This window comes from Pongo pygmaeus, chromosome 5 (genome assembly GCF_028885625.2).
Source record: "Pongo pygmaeus isolate AG05252 chromosome 5, NHGRI_mPonPyg2-v2.0_pri, whole genome shotgun sequence".
NCBI classification, from domain to species: domain Eukaryota; kingdom Metazoa; phylum Chordata; class Mammalia; order Primates; family Hominidae; genus Pongo; species Pongo pygmaeus.
Genome location: NC_072378.2, coordinates 31,882,319 through 31,903,236, shown reverse-complemented (window position 1 = coordinate 31,903,236; position 20,918 = coordinate 31,882,319). Strand labels below are relative to the sequence as shown.

The 20,918-nt window shown below is 50.1% G+C and overlaps 2 protein-coding genes across 5 annotated transcripts; both read right to left on the bottom strand.

Annotated features, from left to right (window-relative positions):
* Positions 1 to 1,760: 1,760 nt before the first annotated feature.
* Positions 1,761 to 4,582, bottom strand: TNF (tumor necrosis factor). 2 transcript variants are annotated; one of them, XM_054491396.2, is made up of 4 exons: positions 4,219 to 4,582; positions 3,567 to 3,612; positions 3,333 to 3,380; positions 1,761 to 3,031 (listed from the first exon to the last, which is right to left on the bottom strand). In XM_054491396.2, exons 1-4 carry the CDS (start codon positions 4,402 to 4,404, stop codon positions 2,610 to 2,612), a joined length of 702 nt encoding a protein of 233 aa, XP_054347371.1. In that variant the 5' UTR covers positions 4,405 to 4,582; the 3' UTR covers positions 1,761 to 2,609. The 2 variants fall into 2 exon arrangements, with proteins under 2 accessions (XP_054347371.1, XP_054347370.1); XM_054491395.2 differs by lacking the exon at positions 4,219 to 4,582 and having other exon boundaries at positions 3,567 to 4,189.
* A 1,239-nt stretch (positions 4,583 to 5,821) lies between these two features.
* LTA (lymphotoxin alpha) lies at positions 5,822 to 20,678 on the bottom strand. Of its 3 annotated transcripts, XM_054490973.2 has the most exons (6): positions 19,157 to 20,677; positions 18,638 to 18,859; positions 7,703 to 8,014; positions 7,308 to 7,415; positions 7,116 to 7,221; positions 5,822 to 6,865 (listed from the first exon to the last, which is right to left on the bottom strand). In XM_054490973.2, exons 4-6 carry the CDS (start codon positions 7,404 to 7,406, stop codon positions 6,453 to 6,455), a joined length of 618 nt encoding a protein of 205 aa, XP_054346948.1. In that variant the 5' UTR covers positions 7,407 to 7,415; positions 7,703 to 8,014; positions 18,638 to 18,859; positions 19,157 to 20,677; the 3' UTR covers positions 5,822 to 6,452. The 3 variants fall into 3 exon arrangements, with proteins under 3 accessions (XP_054346948.1, XP_063523021.1, XP_063523022.1); XM_063666951.1 differs by having other exon boundaries at positions 7,847 to 8,014; positions 18,638 to 20,678; XM_063666952.1 differs by lacking the exons at positions 18,638 to 18,859; positions 19,157 to 20,677 and having other exon boundaries at positions 7,847 to 8,628.
* Positions 20,679 to 20,918: the final 240 nt, after the last annotated feature.

Sequence of the window (20,918 nt, the reverse complement as noted above, 5' to 3'; positions counted from 1 at the left end):
CCGCACTTCTCCCCCTAGAGCTGCCTGAAGGCCTGTCTGTCTCCTACCCCACAGTCAACTCTTCTCCTCCAAGGAGCTTAATTCAAGGCTCACGGGGTCTGAAGGGGAGGAGGCTGAAGGAGAAAGAAGGGGAGAATATTAGAGAGAGATGGGGATGGCAGGAAGGAGCCTGTGGTGCCTGAAAACACCAGGAAGTTCTGGGGAGGAGGAAAAACCGATGCCCCACTTAGGGTGTCCCATTTACGGTGAGGCGGAAAATCCTCACCTTTTTTTCACACTTTAGGTCCCCCCTTCCCAAAAGTGAGTAAGTGTGGGTGCTTCTGGGATGAGTAACAGTGTCCCCCATTACTTCATGACTGACTTTCAGCCACAGGCTGGAGGAGGCAGAGGGTGACCCAAGGCCCTATCTAGGTCACCCCAATGGGTCACCCTATCCCCTCAGCCTACCACACGGTTTTCTCCTGCCTGGCACCCCAGGGCTGGAGGTAAAGCCTAATTTCCGAGCTCAGTGGGGACTCCCAGTCTTGGGGGGCTCAATTTCTGTCTCCATATTTGTTTTTGGAATTATTATTTTTTGAGACAGGGTCTCGTTCTGTCACCCAGACGGGGGTACAGTGGCATGATCATAGCTTACTGTAACCTCAGACTCCTGGGCTTGAGTGATCCTCCTGCCTCAGCCTCCTGAGGAGCTAGGATTACAGGCATGCAGCACTACACCTGATTAATTTTTAATTTTTTTGTAGAAACAAGGTCTTGCTATGTTGCACAGGCTGATCTCGAACTAGTGGGCTCAAGTGATCCTCCCACCTCAGCCTCCCAAAGTGCTGGGATAACAGGCATGAGCCACTGCGCCCCACCCTTATTTGTCTCTGACTCTTTCCAGAAGAGCCTTCATCCAGGGAGGAGGTGCTTTTCTCTTTCCAGATCAACCACCTCTCACCTCTCCCCTCCTTCACCACAAAGACCAGTGGGACCAAGCCGGCATGTGAGTCCTTCACCCACATCTTATTCCTATGTTTCATTCTTTTTTAAAAAACAGAGACAGAATCTCACTATGTTGCCCAGGTTGCTCTCGAACTCCTGGGTTCAAGTGATCCTCTCATCTTGGCCTCGCAAAGTGGTGGGATTACAGGTGCATGCCACCACATCCAGCGGTTTGGTTCCTTGTTCTTTATTGTCCTCAGTCTCTTCGACTTCACCCACTGAGAGAATGGAAGGGGATAGAACAGCTGGAAACTGGTTGAAGGAAGTAAGCCAGAATTCACTAAGTGCCCACTGTGCCAAGGGCTGAGTGAGGTCCTCTGATGGAGGTCAGGCCTTCTCTCACATGCCCTATGTGTGGTGGACATTCCTATCTCCATTGGATAGATAGGTTAAGTGGCTGGTTCAGGTTGCAGAGTTAGGACAGGGTGATTTGAAGCCTAGACACCCGAATCTCTGGAAGTCCCTTGGCTGTGTGATTCAGGTACCTGAGAATGTGGCTCCTCCCCAGCTCTCTCCAGACGGCTGGCCAGCTGCAACAGCCGGAAATCTCACCTGAGCTGCAGGATTTTCCCAGCAAGGATTGGAATTCCCAGAGTTGGAAATTCCCATGCCCTGAGGGAGAGGTAATTAGGTTCAGGCTCTTGTTTCCTGGGGGATGGGGAATATTCTGTTGGGCTTTGTTTATGTAGGGTCTCCAGGGCCCTAGGAGTCTAAGGATGGGACTGGGTCCGAGGGATCTTAAAGCCTGTGGAGAGAGGACTTAGGGAGCTTCTTCCCACCCACAAGAAGAGGCAGATGCAGAATTAATTCCAAGAAGGAGACCGTGTTTCTTTTCTAAGCAAACTTTATTTCTCGCCACTGAATAGTAGGGCGATTACAGACACAACTCCCCTGGGGAGCAGAGGCTCAGCAATGAGTGACAGTTGGTCACCAAATCAGCATTGTTTAGACAACTTAATCCGATAAATATTTTAAAAAACATAATCAAAAGAAGGCACAGAGGCCAGGGGGCTACGTGGGAACAGCCTATTGTTCAGCTCCGTTTTCACAGAAAACATGTCTGAGCCAAGGCAGCTCCTACATTGGGTCCCCCAGGATACCCCGACCTCTCAAATAAATACATTCATCGGTAAATAAATAAATAATAAATAAATAATAAATAATCACAAGTGCAAACATAAATAGAGGGAGCTGGCTCCATGGGGAGGGCTGGGCTCCGTGTCTCAAGGAAGTCTGGAAACATCTGGAGAGAGGAAGGCCCAAGGTCCACCTGTGTCAATTTCTAGGTGAGGTCTTCTCAAGTCCTGCAGCATTCTGGCCAGAACCAAAGGCTCCCTGATCTCCAGATTCCAGATGTCAGGGATCAAAGCTGTAGGCCCCAGTGAGTTCTGGAGGCCCCAGTTTGAATTCTTAGTGGTTGCCAGCACTTCACTGTGCAGGCCACACGTTCCTGAATCCCAGGTTTCGAAGTGGTGGTGGTGTTGCTTAAAGTTCTAAGCTTGGGTTCCGACCCTAAGCCCCTAATTCTCTTTTTGAGCCAGAAGAGGTTGAGGGTGTCTGAAGAAGGGGATAATAAAGGGATTGGGGCAGGGGAGGCGTTTGGGAAGGATGGATGTTTGTCGTCCTCACAGGGCAATGATCCCAAAGTAGACCTGCCCAGACTCGGCAAAGTCGAGATAGTTGGGCAGATTGATCTCAGCGCTGAGTCGATCACCCTTCTCCAGCTGGAAGACCCCTCCCAGATAGATGGGCTCATACCAGGGCTTGGCCTCAGCCCCCTCTGTGGTCTCCCTCTGGCAGGGGCTCTTGATGGCAGAGAGGAGGTTGACCTTGGTCTGGTAGGAGACGGCGATGCGGCTGATGGTGTGGGTGAGGAGCACATGGGTGGAGGGGCAGCCTTGGCCCTTGAAGAGGACCTGGGAGTAGATGAGGTACAGGCCCTCTGATGGCACCACCAGCTGGTTATCTCTCAGCTCCACGCCATTGGCCAGGAGGGCATTGGCCCGGCGGTTCAGCCACTGGAGCTGCCCCTCAGCTTGAGGGTTTGCTGGAGGGAGGGAGAGAGGGAGAGGGGAGTCAGTGTGGCCATGTCGGTTCACTCTCCACATCCTGGCCCTTGAGCTCTGCCCACCCCACATCCGGTTCCTGTCCCCTCTGTCTGTCATCCCACATCCCACCTGGCCATGACGTTCTGAGTATCCCCCTAAGGCCTGTGCTGTTCCTCCACCCTTCCCTTGAGCTCAGCGAGTCCTTCTCACATTGTCTCCAAGTTCTGCCTACCCTCAGCTGGGCTTCAACCCCCAAATCCTAGCCCTCCAATTTCCAAGACACATCCTCAGAGCTCTTACCTACAACATGGGCTACAGGCTTGTCACTCGGGGTTCGAGAAGATGATCCTGAAGAGGAGAGAGAAAAGAAAAAGCTGAGACCCTTAAACTTCCTAGAAAATACCCCCTACTTTCACCTCCATCCATCCTCCCCCAAGACCAAAACTTTAAATTTCCCCCACTGCTTCCATACCGGTACTAACCCTACCCCCAAACCCAAACCCAGAATTAGGAAAGAGGTTTGGAGACACTTACTGACTGCCTGGGCCAGAGGGCTGATTAGAGAGAGGTCCTTGGGGAACTGTTGGGGAGAAGGAGAATGGTTAACATCGAGGGAGTCACCCTTAAAGGAGGAACAGCTGGCTGCCTGTCTGGCCTGCGCTCTTAGCCCTGAGGTGTCTGGTTTTCTCTCTCCATTCATCTGCGTATTCACCCTCCAGGCATTCAACAACTCTTTCACTGAGTGTCTTCTGTGTGCCAGACACCCTATCTTCATCTCTCCTTGTCTCCCCCATCTTTCTCCTTAGCTGTCATATTTTCCGCTCTCTTTCTGTCTCACCATGTTTATTCATATCACTTGTTTCTTCCCCCATCTCTCTGCTCACACACCACATCTGTCTCCATATCTTATTTATATATCTGCTTGTTCATTCATTCATTCACTCCAAACACACTTAGTGAGCACCTTCTATGTGCCAGACATCCTGTCTCTCCATCTCTCTCTCTCTCTTCCCCATCTCTTGCCACATCTCTTTCTGCATCCCCATCTTTCTCCACATTTCCACGTTTTTTTCTCTCCATCCCTCCCTATCAGCGCACATCTTTCACCCATCCCATCTCTCTCCCTCTCTTGTGTCTCCATTTCCCCTTGGGTGGGAGAATGGATGAAGGCTGGCAAGGCACTCACCTCTTCCCTCTGGGGGCCGATCACTCCAAAGTGCAGCAGGCAGAAGAGCGTGGTGGCGCCTGCCACGATCAGGAAGGAGACGAGGCTGAGGAACAAGCACCGCCTGGAGCCATGGGGCCCCCCTGTCTTCTTGGGGAGCGCCTCCTCGGCCAGCTCCACGTCCCGGATCATGCTTTCAGTGCTCATGGTGTCCTTTCCAGGGGAGAGAGGGTGGAGCCCTGGGTCAGTATGTGAGAGGAAGAGAACCTGCCTGGCAGCTTGTCAGGGGATGTGGCGTCTGAGGGTTGTTTTCAAGGGGGGGTCTGTAGTTGCTTCTCTCCCTCTTAGCTGGTCCTCTGCTGTCCTTGCTGAGGGAGCGTCTGCTGGCTGGGTGTGCAAACAACTGCCTTTATATGTCCCTGGGGCGAGAGGAGGGCGGGGAAAGAATCATTCAACCAGCGGAAAACTTCCTTGGTGGAGAAACCCATGAGCTCATCTGGAGGAAGCGGTAGTGGGCCCTGCACCTTCTGTCTCGGTTTCTTCTCCATCACGGGGGTGGGGATTTGGAAAGTTGGGGACACATAAGCATCAAGGATACCCCTCACACTCCCCACCCTCCCTGCTCCGATTCCGAGGGGGGTCTTCTGGGCCAGTGACTGATTTATATGTAGGACCCTGGAGGCTGAATCCCGTCCCCATGCCCCTCAAAACCTATTGCCTCTGTTTCTTTTGGGGACCAGGTCTGTGGTCTGTTTCCTTCTAACTTCCAGACAGGATGCAGGAAAAAGGTAGAACTAGAACTGGGAGGGGCTTCAGAAAGCTGAGTCCTTGAGGGAGAGAAAACGGGGTTGGAGGGAAAAGCTGTGTTGAGTCCTGAGGCCTGTGTTTTGGTCCCTGGGGGGAGAAGGAGTTGGGGGCTTGGTGGCAGGCTCAAGGCCTCAGGGAAGGCTGGGTGGGGGTAGCAGGGACAAGCCTGGGACAGCCCCGGGGAGTGAAATCACCCCTGGGAATTCACAGACCCCACTGGGGCAGGCCTTCTTCTTTCATTCTGACCCGGAGACTCACAATGCTGGTTTCAGTCTTGGCTTCCAAGGAACTCTGGGGTCCCTGATTTTTTTCATGAAGCTCTCACTTCTCAGGGCCCCAGTGTGTGGCCATATCTTCTGAAACGTCCCGTGTATTCCATACCTGGAGGTCCTGGAGGCTCTTTCACTCCCTGGGGCCCTCTACATGGCCTTGTCTTCGTTGGGGGGGTCCCCATACTCGACCTCCATAGCCCTGGACATTCTCCTACCCTTTGCTGTGGTCACATCTCCCCAGAGGTCTCCTGTAACCCATTCCTCAGAGCCACTACATGTGGCCATATCTCCCAGGAGCTCCCTGACCCCCGCCCCTCCAGACCCTGACTTTTCCTTTGTCTTCTCAGCTTCTCCTTTGCTTCCCCTGCAGCAGTCTGGCGGCCTCACCTCGTGAGTCCATCACATATCCCTGAAGCTCTCTGAGCCCTTTATCCTTTTGTTCTCCCCACAGCTCTTGCTCCCTTTGAGCCCTCTGTCCCTCCCTCCATTCCTTAGATAGACTGGGAAGTTCTCACTCCCAGACACACACACACAAGCAGACAGCATTTCAGAGAAAAGAGGTTTATTGGGCTTCATCGAGGGTGCAGATGCCTCCGTGTGGGGCTCTGGTCGGCAGCTGGCTTTCAGAGCCTTTCCCTGCCTTCTGGGGCCCTGTGATCCCTCATGCCTACTTCTTTCTCTCTTGGTCAGCCTTGTGCCCATGCCCTCTCACTCTTCATCTCTTGGGCCTGTCTCTGTTTCTCCTTGGATGTTCTTCTATTATTCCCCTCTCTCCATCCTCCATAAATAAATAATTTATTTTTTTTGCCTTCATAAATAGTCCCCTCCCTGCCTCTAGTCATCCCCCAAGCTCCTCCATGTGCCTGCTCTTCCTCCGTGTGTGGATCTAGGCTCCACCTAGCTGGTGGGACAGACCAACAGCTTTGGGCTGGGAATTCCTAGGCAGGCTTGAAATCCTCAGCCAGACAGACATCAGGGATGGTTCAGGGAGGTGTGGTCCCCTGGGATGCCTAGAATTCCTTCTTTGAAAGCTCCGGTGACTTGATCAGGGAAGACTTGAGCTGTTGGAATGGCCAAAGGAGAGGTGGTGGTGACCCCTGAAATGGTCCGAATGGAGGCAGAATGGGGAGAAGGTCTCGAAATCAATTATTTTTTCTTTCTGGATTTTTCCAAGTTCTACAGAGCGAAGGCTCCAAAGAAGACAGTACTAGGGCTGAGGACTAGGTGGGGGATGCCATCTGTGTGGGTGGATAGCTGGTCTCCCTGGGTGAGCTGGAACGCAGCCCCATGGTACATCGAGTGCAGCCAGGGTTCCTGCAGCCCTGGATACACCATCTTCTGGGAGCTGAGGAGAGGCACGTGGAAGGGGTACTGGGAGGAGAAGAGCTGGACCTCATGGGCCAGGTAGAGTGGGGAGGAGGTGGCCTTGGAAGAGTAGGCTTTCCCAGAGAAGACCACCTGGGAGTAGACGAAGTAGATGCCACTGGCGGGGACCAGGAGAGAATTGTTGCTCAAGGAGAAACCATCCTGGAGGAAGGCACGGTCCGTGTTCGCTCTCCAGAGCAGTGAGTTCTGCTTGCTGGGGTCTCCTAGGAAGAGCCATAGGGGATGGGGGTGGGAGATCAGGGGTCTGGATCAGAGGTCTCAATACCCGAGGAAGTGGGCACTGAACAACTGAGTTCCTGGGGGATGGCAGGGGGAGGCATAGGAGTGGGCTGCCTCTGTTTTTTTTTTTAGCGTGGGGGAAGTTGGGGGAGAGGGGTGGATGCTTGGGTTCCTGAGGCAGGGGTGAGAGGAGAGCTGGTGGGGACATGTCTGGAAGGTCAGGTGGATGTTTACCAATGAGGTGAGCAGCAGGTTTGAGGGTGCTGTGGGCAAGATGCATCTTGGGGTGCTGACGGGCAGTCTGGGCAGCTGAAGGTGTGAGGCCAACACCAGGGAGCCCCTAGGGGAGAACAGAGGTGAGGGGGGCTCTAGGGCTCAAGGTTTGGCTTAGCCACCCCAGCAGCCCCCATTCTCCTGCTGCCTCACCTGGGCCCCAGGCAGCAGAACCAGCAGCAGCCCCAGAAGGAGGAGGTGTAGGGTGGTGCCACGCACCCTTGGGAGGAAGAGACGTTCAGGTGGTGTCATGGGGAGAACCTGCAGAGAAAGAGAGAGAGAGAGAGAGAGAGTGAGCGGGGCGGGGCACGCTGCCGAAGACAGACCTCCTGCCCTGGGAGATAGCACCCCCCTACCTCCAAGAGAGAGATCGACAGAGAAGGGGACAAGATGCAGTCAGAGGAACCCCAAGGTGAGCAGAGGGAGACAGAGAGAGACGGGAAGGGAACAGAGAGGAATCATGGCAGAAACAGAGAATGTGTGACAGAGACAGTAAGACTGACAGATGGAAAGTCAGAGACAGAGAAGGAAACCAAAACCAAACCCACCAAGGCCCAGGCCCAGGCAGGCCGGGGATCCAGGCAGCAGGTGCAGGAGGGACCGAGGCCCAGGCAGAGGGCAGGACACTGTGGGGCGGTAGTCCAAAGCACGAAGCACGGGCAGCCCAAGGAGATGGGGCAGGAGAGCCTCACCTGCTGTGCGGAGCCCCTGGGCCCGGACGCTCAGGTCCCTTTATAGAGGAAGCGGCAGTGGCAGCGTGGCAGGCGGCGGGCGGGTTCTAGGTCGGGGCTGGGGCCCGGGGAAGCCCCCAGGGCTTAGAAGATGCTGCTGTTTCAGTCAAAGGCAGGAAAGGCTGAGGCCTAGGAGAGAACCACAGGCGGGGGGTTCAGACGACTGAGTTCTGGGAAAGGGAGTCCGGTCAGGGGAATCGTGGGCTGGGAGGGCCAGGGAGTGGGGTCAGGCCTAGAGTTCCAAAGAAGGGACAGTCAATTCAGAGAGGAGGAGGTTGAGCAGCTGGGGTGTGGGCTGGAGGCCTGGTTCCCTGAAGAGCAATCATATATAACATCTCTGCACCCTTGGCTGAGTACAGGCTTCTCTCTTTGCCCATTTCCTTCTCTTGTACCCCTGTCCTTGTCCCAAACAACTCAAATCATACTTGTCCCAGTATACGGACTTTCCAGCTCATCTGGCAGGCTTCACATCAAGAAGGTCCATTATATATCCCCTTCATCGGGGACATTCTGGTGTTTGCGTCTTGCCCAGGTGAAAATATTAATGGATCCCCCTTCCACTCTTGAAAGTGTCCTAGTTTGGAAGATAAATTTTTTGGTCCCCTTACTCAGAGATGATGCTGGACACTCAAGTATGATGAGGTCTCATCTCACTCCTGAAGGATGCCCTCCATCTCTTCCTGACCTCGGGTGGCTTCCACAGAACAGATTTATATAACCCCAAATAAACACACATTCCAGGATCAATGTGGCAGACACCTTCCAAAGTTCTCTACAAAGGAAGTTTCAGAATTCCACATGGGTGAGGCTTAAGGGTGGTGACTTAGGGTGGGGTGGGGACAGCTAAGGGACTTGTTCTGAAGCTGCATTTGCAGAGCTAATACATTATTTTAAAATTGTTCCAGGCCCGATGCAGTGGCTCACACCTGTAATCCCAGCACTTTGGGAGTCTGAGGTGGGCGGATTACTTGAGGTCAGGAGTTTGAGAACAGCTGGCCAACATGGTGAAACCCCATCTCTAAAATAAACACAAAAATCAGCCAGGCGTGGTGGTGCGCATCTGTAGTCCCAGCTACTCGGGAGGCTGAGGCTGGAGAATCATTTGAACCTGGGAGGCAGAGGCTGCAGTGAGTCAAGATCGCACCATTGTACTCCAGCCTGGGGGACAGAGCAAGACTCTGTCTCAAAAAAAAAAAAAAAAAAAAAAAAATTGTTCCAAAATTTTTTTCCTTTTTATTGATATGTAACTTAGGTATGAGGTGGACACCTCTTAAGTGTACAGCTGATGAATTTTTCCATCTGTATGTAGCCACCACCCAGCTCCACGTATTTTCAGGTCCCCAGCAGGTTCCCTCATGCCCCCTCCCTGCTGATACTCTCCAAAGATAACCAACCACTCTCTCACTTTTATCACCATAGATTATTTCCTCCTGGTTTGGGGCATCATATAAATGAAATCACACAGAATGTACTCATTTCTGTTTGGCTTCTTTCAGTCAGCATTATGTTTGTCAAATTCATACACATGGTTTTATGTATCAGTAATGTTTTTTAAAAAAATTGTGATGTAATATTCTATTGTATCAATATACTCTAATATATTCTGTTGATAGGCATTTGGTTTGTTTCTAGTTTTTGTCTAACATGAAAAATGTTGATACGAACATTCTCATACATGAGCCCATTTTCACTTAGCTTGCAAGTTACAAGGTTTAAAAAAAGCAAAGTTTCTAAAGATGACTTTATTCACTTTTCCTAAGTTTGAGATAATACCAGCTTGTCACCTCAAATATTATTACTGCTACTGATGTGATTTTACTTGGAGAGTGTTAGAGGGGTTGGAGCTGGGGCTGGTGGTGACCCGGGGTAAAGCCCACTGTTGCATGGGGCAGACCACTTCTCTCCCCAGGCACAAGGTCCCTGAGGGGTCTTAGTGTAACATGGAGGGACATGTAAGTAACATTCCAGGTGTGTATGAGCTATTTCTCCTGTTCTCCTTCTCTACTTGAGGCCCTGCACCTTTGCCTTTTATGCTTTACTAGTCTTAGCTATTATTTCTGTAGGGGCAGAAAGGGGTGAACCCTTCCTGACCCATCATAAGGGTTATGGCCAATACTCCTATAACAAAAGGCAGATTAACAAGAGAAAAGCCTAATACATTTATTTAATCAAAGTTTTAGATGACATGGGAGCCTTCAGAAATGAAGACCCAAGGACCCAGGGGAAAACTATTTTTATGCTTAGATTTGATGAAGAATGAACAGCTGTGCAGAAATGTAATTGAACAAAAGGAGTATAATCTAATGGTCATAGACTGGGACTGGGGGGATCCCAGCAAGGCCTGGCCATATTCTTCTTGGTCTCTCTGTACAGCATTCCTTCCTCCCAGGTATAGGGCAGAACCTCTTCTGGAATGAGGGTCTTATAACCTACTATCAGATGAGGTAGGTCAGAAAATTTCTTTCCTTTTTTTTTTTTTGAGACAGGTTCTCACTCTGTCGCCCAGGCTGGAGTGCAGTGGCACGATCTTGGCTCACTGCAACCTCTGCCTCCCGGGTTCAAGCTATTCTCCTGCCTCAGCCTCCCGAGTAGCTTGGATTACAGGCACACGCCACCAAGCCTGCCTAATTTTTTTTGTATTTTTAGTAGAGACGGGGTCTCACCATATTGGCCAGGTTGGTCTTGAACTCCTGACCACAGGTGATCCACCTGCCTTGGCCTCCCAAAGTGCTGGGATTATGGGCATGAGCCACTGCGCCCAACCGTCTTCTCATTCTTTTAACCTTATTATCTCTTGTGTCAGTGTTGGTTTCCCTTTTAGCCCCTGCTCCTTTCTTTTTCTCTGTGTTGCCCTTTCTCTCAGGGTCCTTTTTGCTTCCTGTTGTCGCTTTCTGCTTCTCTAACGGTATGAGCTGATGGACTGAGACCCCAGCTGAGCTATATTAAAATATAAAACGTATTACAAGGCCAGGAGCAGTGGCACATGCCTGTCATCCCAGGCTGAGGCGAGCAGATCACAAGGTCAGGAGATAGAGACAATCCTGGCTAATACGGTGAAACTCCATCACTGCTAAAAATACAAAAAATTAGCCAAGCGTGGTGGCATGCGCCTGTAGTCCTAGCTACTAGGGAAGCTGAGGCAGGAGAACTGCTTGAACCTGGGAGGCAGAGGTTGCAGTGAGCTGAGATCGCGCCACTGCCCTCCAGCCTGGGCAAAAAAGTGAGACTCCATTTCAAACAAACAAAAAACAAAACAAAACAAAACAAACAAACAAACAAAAAAAGGTATTGCAATTAACAGTGAGACACAGAGACAAATTTAAATTAAAGAGGAAGAATGGGACATTGAAAGACAAAAAAGGGAAGGCAAGGAGGAGTGATGGGGAGACATGAGAGACACAGCGGAAGGAAGGGCAAGACTGGGCTGAGGCTCAGTGTCACGTGCATGTGAGATATGCTGAAGGATGCTCCTTGAGATGGGCCAATCTTGGTTTCAATCTCAGTTTCGGAGGTTGTATGAAATTTGGTTTCTTTCTTGGGCAGGCCAGCAGTTGGTTTGGGACTTTCCCTGGGTGGGAGAGCTGATGACTGGAGTCTTATGCCCCAAACTCAGGGAAATACAGTCTTTATAGTGGTCTTTGTGGAGAAACTAGTGAAATCTCTGAAGCCTCCAAATGAGACTGAAATGACATTAGCTTCAAACTTGAACTTAGCCTCAAAACCTAAATTGGGATTTAATACCAACATCAACCCTAACCCAAATTTAACCTCAACCCAAATCACAACTCAAACTCAACCCCAACTGTAACCCTAACCTCAAATCTAAACACATCCCAATTAATAACCCCCTAAATAAAACTTCTCGTTTACCCCAACCCAACCCTGTTTCTAGGGCTAATCTTGAAACCAGTTTACCACCACTCCTAACACTGAACTTAAATCTGACTCTAAAATGTAAGTCCAATCTGAGCCACAAGCCTAAAGTTGAACTTTATCCTGCTTTATGAATTATTCATCCATTCCTCCATTTAGTGAGTATCTGCGTGCCTACCATATGCTGGGCATTGTTCTAAGGCAGGAGGGACATAGAGGCAAAGGGATCAGAGAAGGTACCAGCACCTGCGGAGCTTGTATTCCAGTGAGGCCAGACAGAAAAGAAAGAAACTGAAGAAGAAATCGGTACTATGAGAAAATAAGACAGGCTGATGTCGTAAGAGTGGCAGGGAGCTACTTTTAAATACAGTAGTCAGCAAAATCCTCTTTGAGTGTTTGGGTGGCACTGGAGCTGAGACCCAAATGACAAAAAATAGTGACCAGGTAAAAGTTTGGGAGCAAAGCATTTCAGGTAAAGGGAGCAGCTACCGCAAAGGCTGGAAGGCAGAACCAAGCTGGGGGTGTTGAAGACAAACAGGCCAGTGTGGCTGGAGCAGAGAGAGAGGCTGGGAGAGGGGTGGGAGATGAGGTCAGAGAGGAGGGCAGCGGCCAGGTCATGCAGGGCCATGCAAGGAGGGTAAAGCCTCTAGATTTCATCCAGCCACAGGAAGCCTTTAAAGGTCGTCTGTGTGTGTGTGTGTGCGTGTGCGTGTGTGTGTGTGTGTGTGTGTGTGTATGTGTGTTGCAGGGGAGGGGGAGAGAGAGAGTGAGAAGAGAGAGGTGAGCAGAGGTGATTGGATTTTTTTTCTTTTGACATGGTGTCTTGCTCTGTGGCCTAGGCTGGAGTGCAGTGGCACCATCATTGCCCACTGCAACCTCAAAATCATGGGCTCAAGTCATCCTTCCACCTCAGCTTCCCAAGTATCTAGGACTACAGGTGTGTGCCACTGTACCTGGCTAATTTTAAAAAATATTTTAAAATTTTTGTAGAGACAGGGTCTATGCTGCTCAGGCTGGTCTCGAACCCCTGGTTTCAAGTGATCTGCCCATCTTGGCCTTCCAAAGTTTTGGGATTACAGGTGTGAGCCACCATGCTGGGCCAGCCTCCCAGTTTTGGGATTACAGGCATCAGTCACCACACTGGCCCTGGATTTTTTTTCTTTCTTTTTTTTCGAGACGGAGTCTCATTCTGTTGCCCAGGCTGGAGTGCAATGGCGTAATCTCAGCTCACTGTAACCTCCGCTGCCCGGGTTCAAACGATTCTCCTGTCTCAGCCTCCTGAGTAGCTGGGATTATAGGTGCATGCCACCATGCCTGGCTAATTTTTGTACTTTTAGTAGAGAAAGTACACCATCTTGGCCAGGCTGGTCTCGAACTACTGACCTCAGGTGATCCACTTGCCTCGGCCTCCCAAAGTGCTGGGATTACAGGCGTGAGACACCGCACCCAGCCTTTTTTTTTTTTTTTTTTTTTCTTTTAAGACAGAATCTCGCTCTGTCGCCCAGGCTGGAGTGCAGTGGCACAATCTCGGCTCACTGCAACCTCTACCTCCCAGGTTCAAGCGATCCACTTATGTCAGTTTCCCAAGTAGCTGGGATTACAGGTGCATGTCACCATGCCTGGCTAATTTTTGTACTTTATTAATAGAGAAAGTACACCATGTTGGCCAGGCTGGTCTTGAACTCCTGACCTCAAGTGATCCGCCTGCCTCAGCCTCCCAAAGTGCTGGAATTATAGACATGTGCCACTGCACCCAGCCTGGTTTTTTTTTTTTCTAAGAGATGGAGTCTCACTTTTTTGCCCACGTTGGAGTGCAGTGGCACCATCATAGCTCACTGCAGCCTTGAACTCTTGGCCTCAGGCAATCCTTGCGCCTTAGCCTTGCAAAGTGTTGGGATTACAGGCATAAGACACTGAGTCTTGCCTGGACTTTTTTTTCTTTGAGATGGAGTCTCACTCTGTTGCCCAGGTTGGACTGCTACGGCATGATCTTGGCTCACTGCAACTTCCACCTCCCAGGTTCAAGTGATTCTCCTGCCTCGGCCCCCCAAGTAGCTGGGATTACAGGCGTGCGCCACCATGCCTGGCTAATTTTGGTATTTTTAGTAGAGATGAGGTTTCATCATGTTGGGCAGGCTGGTCTCGAACTCCTGACCTCGTGATCCATCCACCTCGGCCTCCCAAAGTGCTGGGATTATAGGCATAGCCAACGCGCCCGGCCTGGACTTGTTTTTAAAAGATCACGGTGGCTCCTGTTTAGGCTGGCTGGTAGGAAACAGGTGGCAGTGGCATTAATGGTGTAGAGAAAATAGTGGCAGCCATGGAGATGGAGAGAAGTAGACAAATTTGGGATATATTATACATTCCAGGGGTAGAAACAACAGGACTAGATGATGGATTGATGGGTGGGAGATGTAGAGACTGGGAGAGAAGCAGGATTCTGATGGATGGAAAAACTAAAAAATTCTATTTTGGGTGTGGTAAGTCTAAGTCTATTAGACATGCAAGTAGAGATGTCACTTGGCAGATACACATCTGGATTTCAGGGGCAAGGTCCAAGCTAGAGAAAGAAACCTGGGCATGGTCAGCATGAAGATGGTGTTTAAAGCCATGGAACTTATCTTGTGCATCCCTATAAGACCCCTTTGAGGCACTGGTTTCCCCTCACAATGGATGCAGTGCATCTTCCATTCTGAATTCCAGAAGCAACAACCTCCTGCTCCTAGAAGCTAAACTCTCCAGACTTAGTCTTCTGAATTCCCACTGGGATTTAACCTCCCTGGATTCAATTCCCTACCCCACAAGGACCCTTCTACCAATCCATTTCACAATATTTGGTGGAACTCTTCACATTTTCAAATCCTGTCTTCTATGTTTGAAAGCATTTTCCTCTGGGCGTTTTGAAACCTGGCTTTCCCCTAATGATGCTACTCCTCTCTGTGGTGAAGGTTGCTCTTTCTTCGACCTCCATCACTAGGGGAATGAAGGCAGAAGAGAGGGGTCATTATTTTTTCTCCCCCAGACCATTGATAAACTCCTCCTCATCTTCCAAAGCACGTGCCTTTTGCATCTGCCATGCTCTTCCTGTCTTCACAGCACAATCTTATCCATCAAAATCTTTATTATGCTCTTAACAACTTGTACAACTAGCTCAGTCTTTCTCCACATCTTATCCCTACCACCATCCTTGTTTGTTTTTTGAGACAAGGTCTTGCCCTGTCACCCAGGCTGGAGTGCAGTGGCATGATCTTGGCTCACTGCAGCCTCGACCTCCTGGGCTCAAGTGATCCTCCCACTTCAGCCTCCTGAGTAGCTAGGACTACAGGCGCATGCCACCATGCCCGGCTAATTTTTGTATTTTTGTATTTTTTTTTTTTTTTGCAGAGATAGGGTTTTGCTATGTTGCCTAGGCTGGTCTTGAACTCCTGGGCTCAAGCGATCCATCCCCCTTGGCCTCCCAAAGTGCTGGGATTACAGGCATGACCCACCGCACCCGGCCTCCTACCACCATCTTTAGTGACTTTAAAAGCCACAAAGATCGGCTGGGCGCGGTGGCTCACACTTGCAATCCCAGCACTTTGGGAGGCTGAGGTGGGCGGATCACGAGGTCAGGAGATCGAGACCATCCTGGCTAACAAGGTGAAACCCCGTCTCTACTAAAAATACAAAAACAAAATTAGCTGGGCATGGTGGCGGGCGCCTGTAGTCCCAGCTACTCGGGAGGCTGAGGTGAGAGAATGGCGTTAACCTGGGAGGCGGATCTTGCAGTGAGCCCAGATCGCGCCACTGCACTCCAGCCTGGGTGACAGAGCGAGACTCCGTCTCAGAGGAAAAAAATAAAAATAAAAAAAGAAGCCACACAGATCAGATGAGTCTTACAGTCTGGCCTCTCAATTCTCCAAGTTTCTCAAGTCTACTGGTTTTACAGCCTCTTCCCTCCTCCATTTTAGCCACCCAGAAGTAAGGTTGTACCTTAAACCCCAGCATCACTTGGAAGAATTATGCCTTCAAGATCTTGATCTCTGAATTACCCTTCTCATCACAACCACTCACTTTTCACATCTCCCACTCTCTGCCTCCCCTTGAATCAGTTCTTTATTCTTACCAAGACTTCCGGCTGCTTCTGCTTTCCTGGTTTTGCTTGTTGATTTAACATGTACTGCATGGTCAATAATTTCAACTCCACTTTGTCTGCATTTTAGAATCTCTTACCGCCGGGCACCGTAGCTCACACCTGTAATCCCAGCACTTTGGGAGGCCAAAGCGGGCGGATCACCTGAGGTCAGGAGTTTGAGACCAGCCTGGCCAATGTGGTGAAGTCCCATCTCTACTAAAAATACAAAAATTAGCTGGGCCTGGTGGTGGGCAACTGTAATCCCAGCTACTCTGGAGGCTGACGGAGGAGAATCGCTTGAACCCGGGAGGCGGAGGTTGCAGTGAACCAAGATCGAGCCATTGCACTCCAGCCTGGGCAACAAGAGTGAAATTCTGTCTCAAAAATTGACTTGGGTAAACTAAGTGGTCTCATTCTTGGGGCTTTGTCTTAGGCTGTCAAGCACTGCAGTAGACAGCTGAGTCACCATAAGAGGCCTATAACTAATCCTGGCCAGCTTATCTCAGAGAGTCATCAGTGTTCCTGGACACAACTTTTACTCATTCTTTGTTGACTCCCCATTATACTCCTGTGCGTGATGTTCTAAATCTCCGTGCCTCTGATGTCCTTCACTCTCATCTATTAATATTTCATTGAGCTTAAGGCCATCCAGTGTGGATCTCACTTCCCTCTTTTTCCTTAATTTTGTTATATTTAATCTTTCCTTACATACTGACTCACAGTACTTTTTCTTGTTTCCAAGGCTGATCCTTTTATCTGTACTCTATCCCACTTCCTCTATCTTTACTATATTCTCTCCCCACTTCTTGCTTATGTTTTCACTATCTCTCTTTTTTGTTTGTTTTTGGGATAGTCTTGCTCTGTTGCCCAAGCTGGAGTGCAGTGGTGCCATCTTGGCTCACTGCAACCTCTACCTCCCAGGTTCAAGTGATTCTCCTGCCTCAGCCTCCCGAGTAGCTGGGGTTACAGGTGTGCACCACCATGCCCAGCTAATTTTTGTATTTTTAGTAGAGACAGCATTTCACCATGTTGGCTAGGTTGGTTTTGAACTCCTGATATCTATGGTCTGCCCACCTCAGCCTCCCAAAGCGCTGGGATTACAAGGGTGAGCCACTGCACCTGGGCTTTTTTTTCTTTTTGAGACTGAGTCTTGCTCTGTCACCCAGGCTGGAGTGCAGTGGTGTGATCTCGGCTCACTGCAACCTCTGCCTCCTGGGTTCAAGCGATTCTCCCACCTCAGCGAATAGCTGGGACCACAAGCATGTGCCACCACGCCTGGCTAATTTTTGTATCTTTTGTAGAGATGCGGTTTTGCCATGTTGGCCATCCTAGTCTTGAACCCCTGGCCTCAAGGGGTCCGCCCACCTTGGCCTCCCACAGTGCTGGGATTACAGGTGTGAGCCACTGCGCCTGGCCTATCTTTGTCTCTTTAAGCATCTTCATTTTACATTCAATTTTATTTCTTGAAAATAAACAACAAAAAAGATCCTTCCTTGAAATCTTTCTCCCTCAAATGTCCAGTCCATCTCTCACCTTCCCTTTTCGTGTCATGTCTCAAAAGACTAGCCCCCTTAACGAACCACTTTTTCAGGAACTGGTAAAATTTCCCTCAACTGTAAAATCTGTGGGTAGACTAAGAGATGATTCTCAGTTACTCTGTGTTCACCGTTCTGACTTCATGTCCACCACCTCCTTTTCCTCACCTCCCACTCATTCCTCAACCTATGTAGAGTGATTTCTGCCCCTCTAGTAAATGGAAACGGTTTTCTCAAAATTTGTAATCGTCTAGTTCCTGAACCCAACAATCTTTTCAACCCTCATTTACTAGACCTCTTTGAAGCCTCAAACATGGCTGCCCTGTCTCTGCTTGGTATCCCCCGCCCCCTACTTCTCTGACTGCTCCCCAACCTCTCCTTTATTGGTTCTCTTCCTTTGATCATGCTCAGGGCTCTTCTGGTCACTCCACCCCCTCCCTGGAAGATCCTGTCCACTCAAAGGCTCAACCTCTACTGGGAAGGGAATGATGCCCAAATCTGTTCCACCAGACCCAACTTCTCTTGAGCTCCAGACCGGCTTTCTGGAAATCTCCACCTGAGAGTCATGCTGGTACCTCAAACCTTCGTTGAGCATTTTATTACCCTAAGCAGTCACACCTATACATTATAACTATAATGTATACTATAATGTATAATGTATACTATAATGTATAATGTATAGTTATTATTTGTATATTGTCTCATTAGACTGCAAGTTCTATGAAGGCAGTGACTTTCTTATTTATACCTATTGTCAAGCAGTGCCCTGCTCCTAACAGGTGCTTAATAATTTTTTTTTTTTTTTTGATACAGAGTCTTGCTCTGTCACCCAGACTGGAGAGCAGAGGCGTGATCTCAGCTCACTGCAACCTCTGCCTCCCGGGTTCAAGTGATTCTTGTGCCTCAGACACCTGAGTAGCTGGGATTACAGGTGCCCACCACCACGCCCAGCTAATTTTTATATTTTTAGTAGAGACGGGGTTTCACCATGTTGACCAGGCTGGTCTCGAACTCCTGGCCTCAAGTGATCCTCCCAAAGTGCTCCCACCTTGGCCTCCCAAAGTGCTGTGATTACAGGAGTGAGGTGCCTGGTCACCACCACCCACCTTTCAGACAGACGTTGAGAGGATTTGTGGTATTAGGAAAAGGGCTGGTTAACACACAGTAGGTATTAATTCACAAGATGATGGCCGTTTTCTTACTCCTTGTCTGTACTCCTGCAGCACTCACCTGTTCTCCCTCTTTTTCCTCGTCACCTGGACCACTGCCCACAGAATGAAGTCCGATCTCTGACCTTGACTTTCTGTGGTTCTTTCTTCATCACATGTTCCCTCACACCTGTGCTTCTTCTACCTCAGGACGCTCCTTTCCCGGAACATACTGCATTTTCTGACTTGTCAGGCTCGCTCAAGACGTGTTATTCGCCTATGGAACCTTTCCATCCACCTCCACCTAGTGAACCCATTCATTAGAGCAAGTTCAAATGCTGTCTCCTCAGAGGCTCCCTGGATGCTTTCAAATGGACTTAATCTCCCCTCTTTCTGTAAACATCTTAAAGTTTACTCATCATGCCTTGAATCAGTTAATTAGGTATGGGTCTACCTCCCCACTAGATTGTAAGCTTGAAGCAGAGTTTAAATTTATCTTTGGGCTACATAATGCTCAGCTGACCTACACTGAACAGAGTCCCTCCCAGATCCTTTTCCTAACTTAACCCAAACCTGCCCCAACCTGAGTCCTCAAACTGACCCTCTTCAATCTCATTATTCTTTTCCAGGCCTGTTCCTCCAATTGAATCCCAATGCATCCTCCACTGAGACTCAACTCCTGGTGCCAGCTCTAGAGAACAGAGATACACTTCCACCTACCCACTGTTTCATGGCAGGCACTGAGTCACCCCTTGGGAATCCCTGGCCCCCGTCCCTGCCCCCACCATGCTGGACAGGATGCCTGCTGCCTGCCCCAAGGGGTCAGAGGAAGCCAGGGCCTCTAGGGCTCAGTATTTTTATCAGCCTAGGAAACAAGAGACACAGAAGCGGAAACCATGTGGTCAGAGAAAGTGAACAGCTCTTATCTCAGGGGAACCCCCACCAGGGCTGGGGGCCAGACACCAAGGAGGGACATTGAAAAGACTGTGGTCCGGTGGGCCCAGGCTTCAGGGCTTATTTTGTTTTGGTTTTATGTAACTCTTGCAGAAGGGGAAATGATGTGCTTAAAAACCAGTGAGAAATCTCCTGGGTGGAGGAGCAAATTTGGTCACCAGAGTTTTCTGTAATTTACTTCTCAACCCCCAGCTTAGGGATCCTAACCCCAACTCCCCCCAAGGCCAAACCTGGACTCTTTGCATGCCACTTCCGAAAAGCTCCAGCCTGTGAGAGGAACCGGACGCCAGGGTCACACACAGCTTGAAGTCTCTTCTCTGAATCACAGCAGCTTCCTCTCACAGGATCTTTCTCACCAGCCCTTCCCCCTCCTGCACCCTGAACATCTGCCTGGTCCTTCAGAGGCCTTGGGTCTCTTCCGAACTTCAGGCTGTCTTCTTCAAGGATCTCATGCCCACCCATGTTCCCATGTTCCCAGAGGCTTGCCCTCCCTGTCCTCTATTGCCTTCCACTTCCACTCCCGGGATTCTCCTGTAGAGAACTGGGCTCAAAACCTGAAAGATAAGTTTCTGATTGATAAGATGCTCTGGTGTAACTATGCAGACAGTGCACTCACCAGCACATGTCTGTACTCTCCTTGCAGCCCTGTCCTTTCTTTTTGCCGAGTTCCCAGTTGTGTCCCGGGTGATGGTAGTGGGGTCTACCTATCTTAGTTTCCAGGGAGGCCCCCTCTCTCTTCCGTGGGAATCCCAGACTCTCCCTCCACCTCTCAGGACTTCAACTACTGGTTCTTGGAAAAGGAAATGTTTATAAGGAAGGCCATGCCTGGGCTGCCCAGAGATGAACTCAGGTTTAGGATGGGGCAGAAGCTGAATGGCGGAGATGAGGATTGGGGCCCTGGAGGAAGAGAGATACAACTGACAAGCTAGAGGGCAGAGACGAATGGAGCCAGCAGCCTGGCTGCCTTTGGGTGTGGAGCTCCAGTTGCCCAAGAACAGACAACCCATGTTACATAATTTTGCTCTTTCCACCTCCTTCCCCTGCTCCTAATTTTAGCAACTGAAATTCCACTCCCCCACAGGGATCTTCCTCCAGCCATTCTGCTTGTATTCCCCATCCTCCCCCAGCCTCCTCATGGCCCCCCAGCCCCGGCTGCCCCCAACTCGCTCATTCAGTGACTCAGCAAAGGGAAAGCCCTGTGTTGGGGGAAGGGGGTGTTAAGTGGGGAGGAGGATGTGGTTCAGCTTGGGGAGCCAGGGAGGGGAGGGAAACTGGTTTTGTTCCCCTTTTTGCCTCTGTTCGCATCTATTTCTCCAGCCGCAGATTGCAGGGTGGACAAAACCCCAGTGTAGGGAGTGGAGTAAGACTGGATGGCAAACTGGGCCTTCTTAGGGCTGAACTGAGGGGGC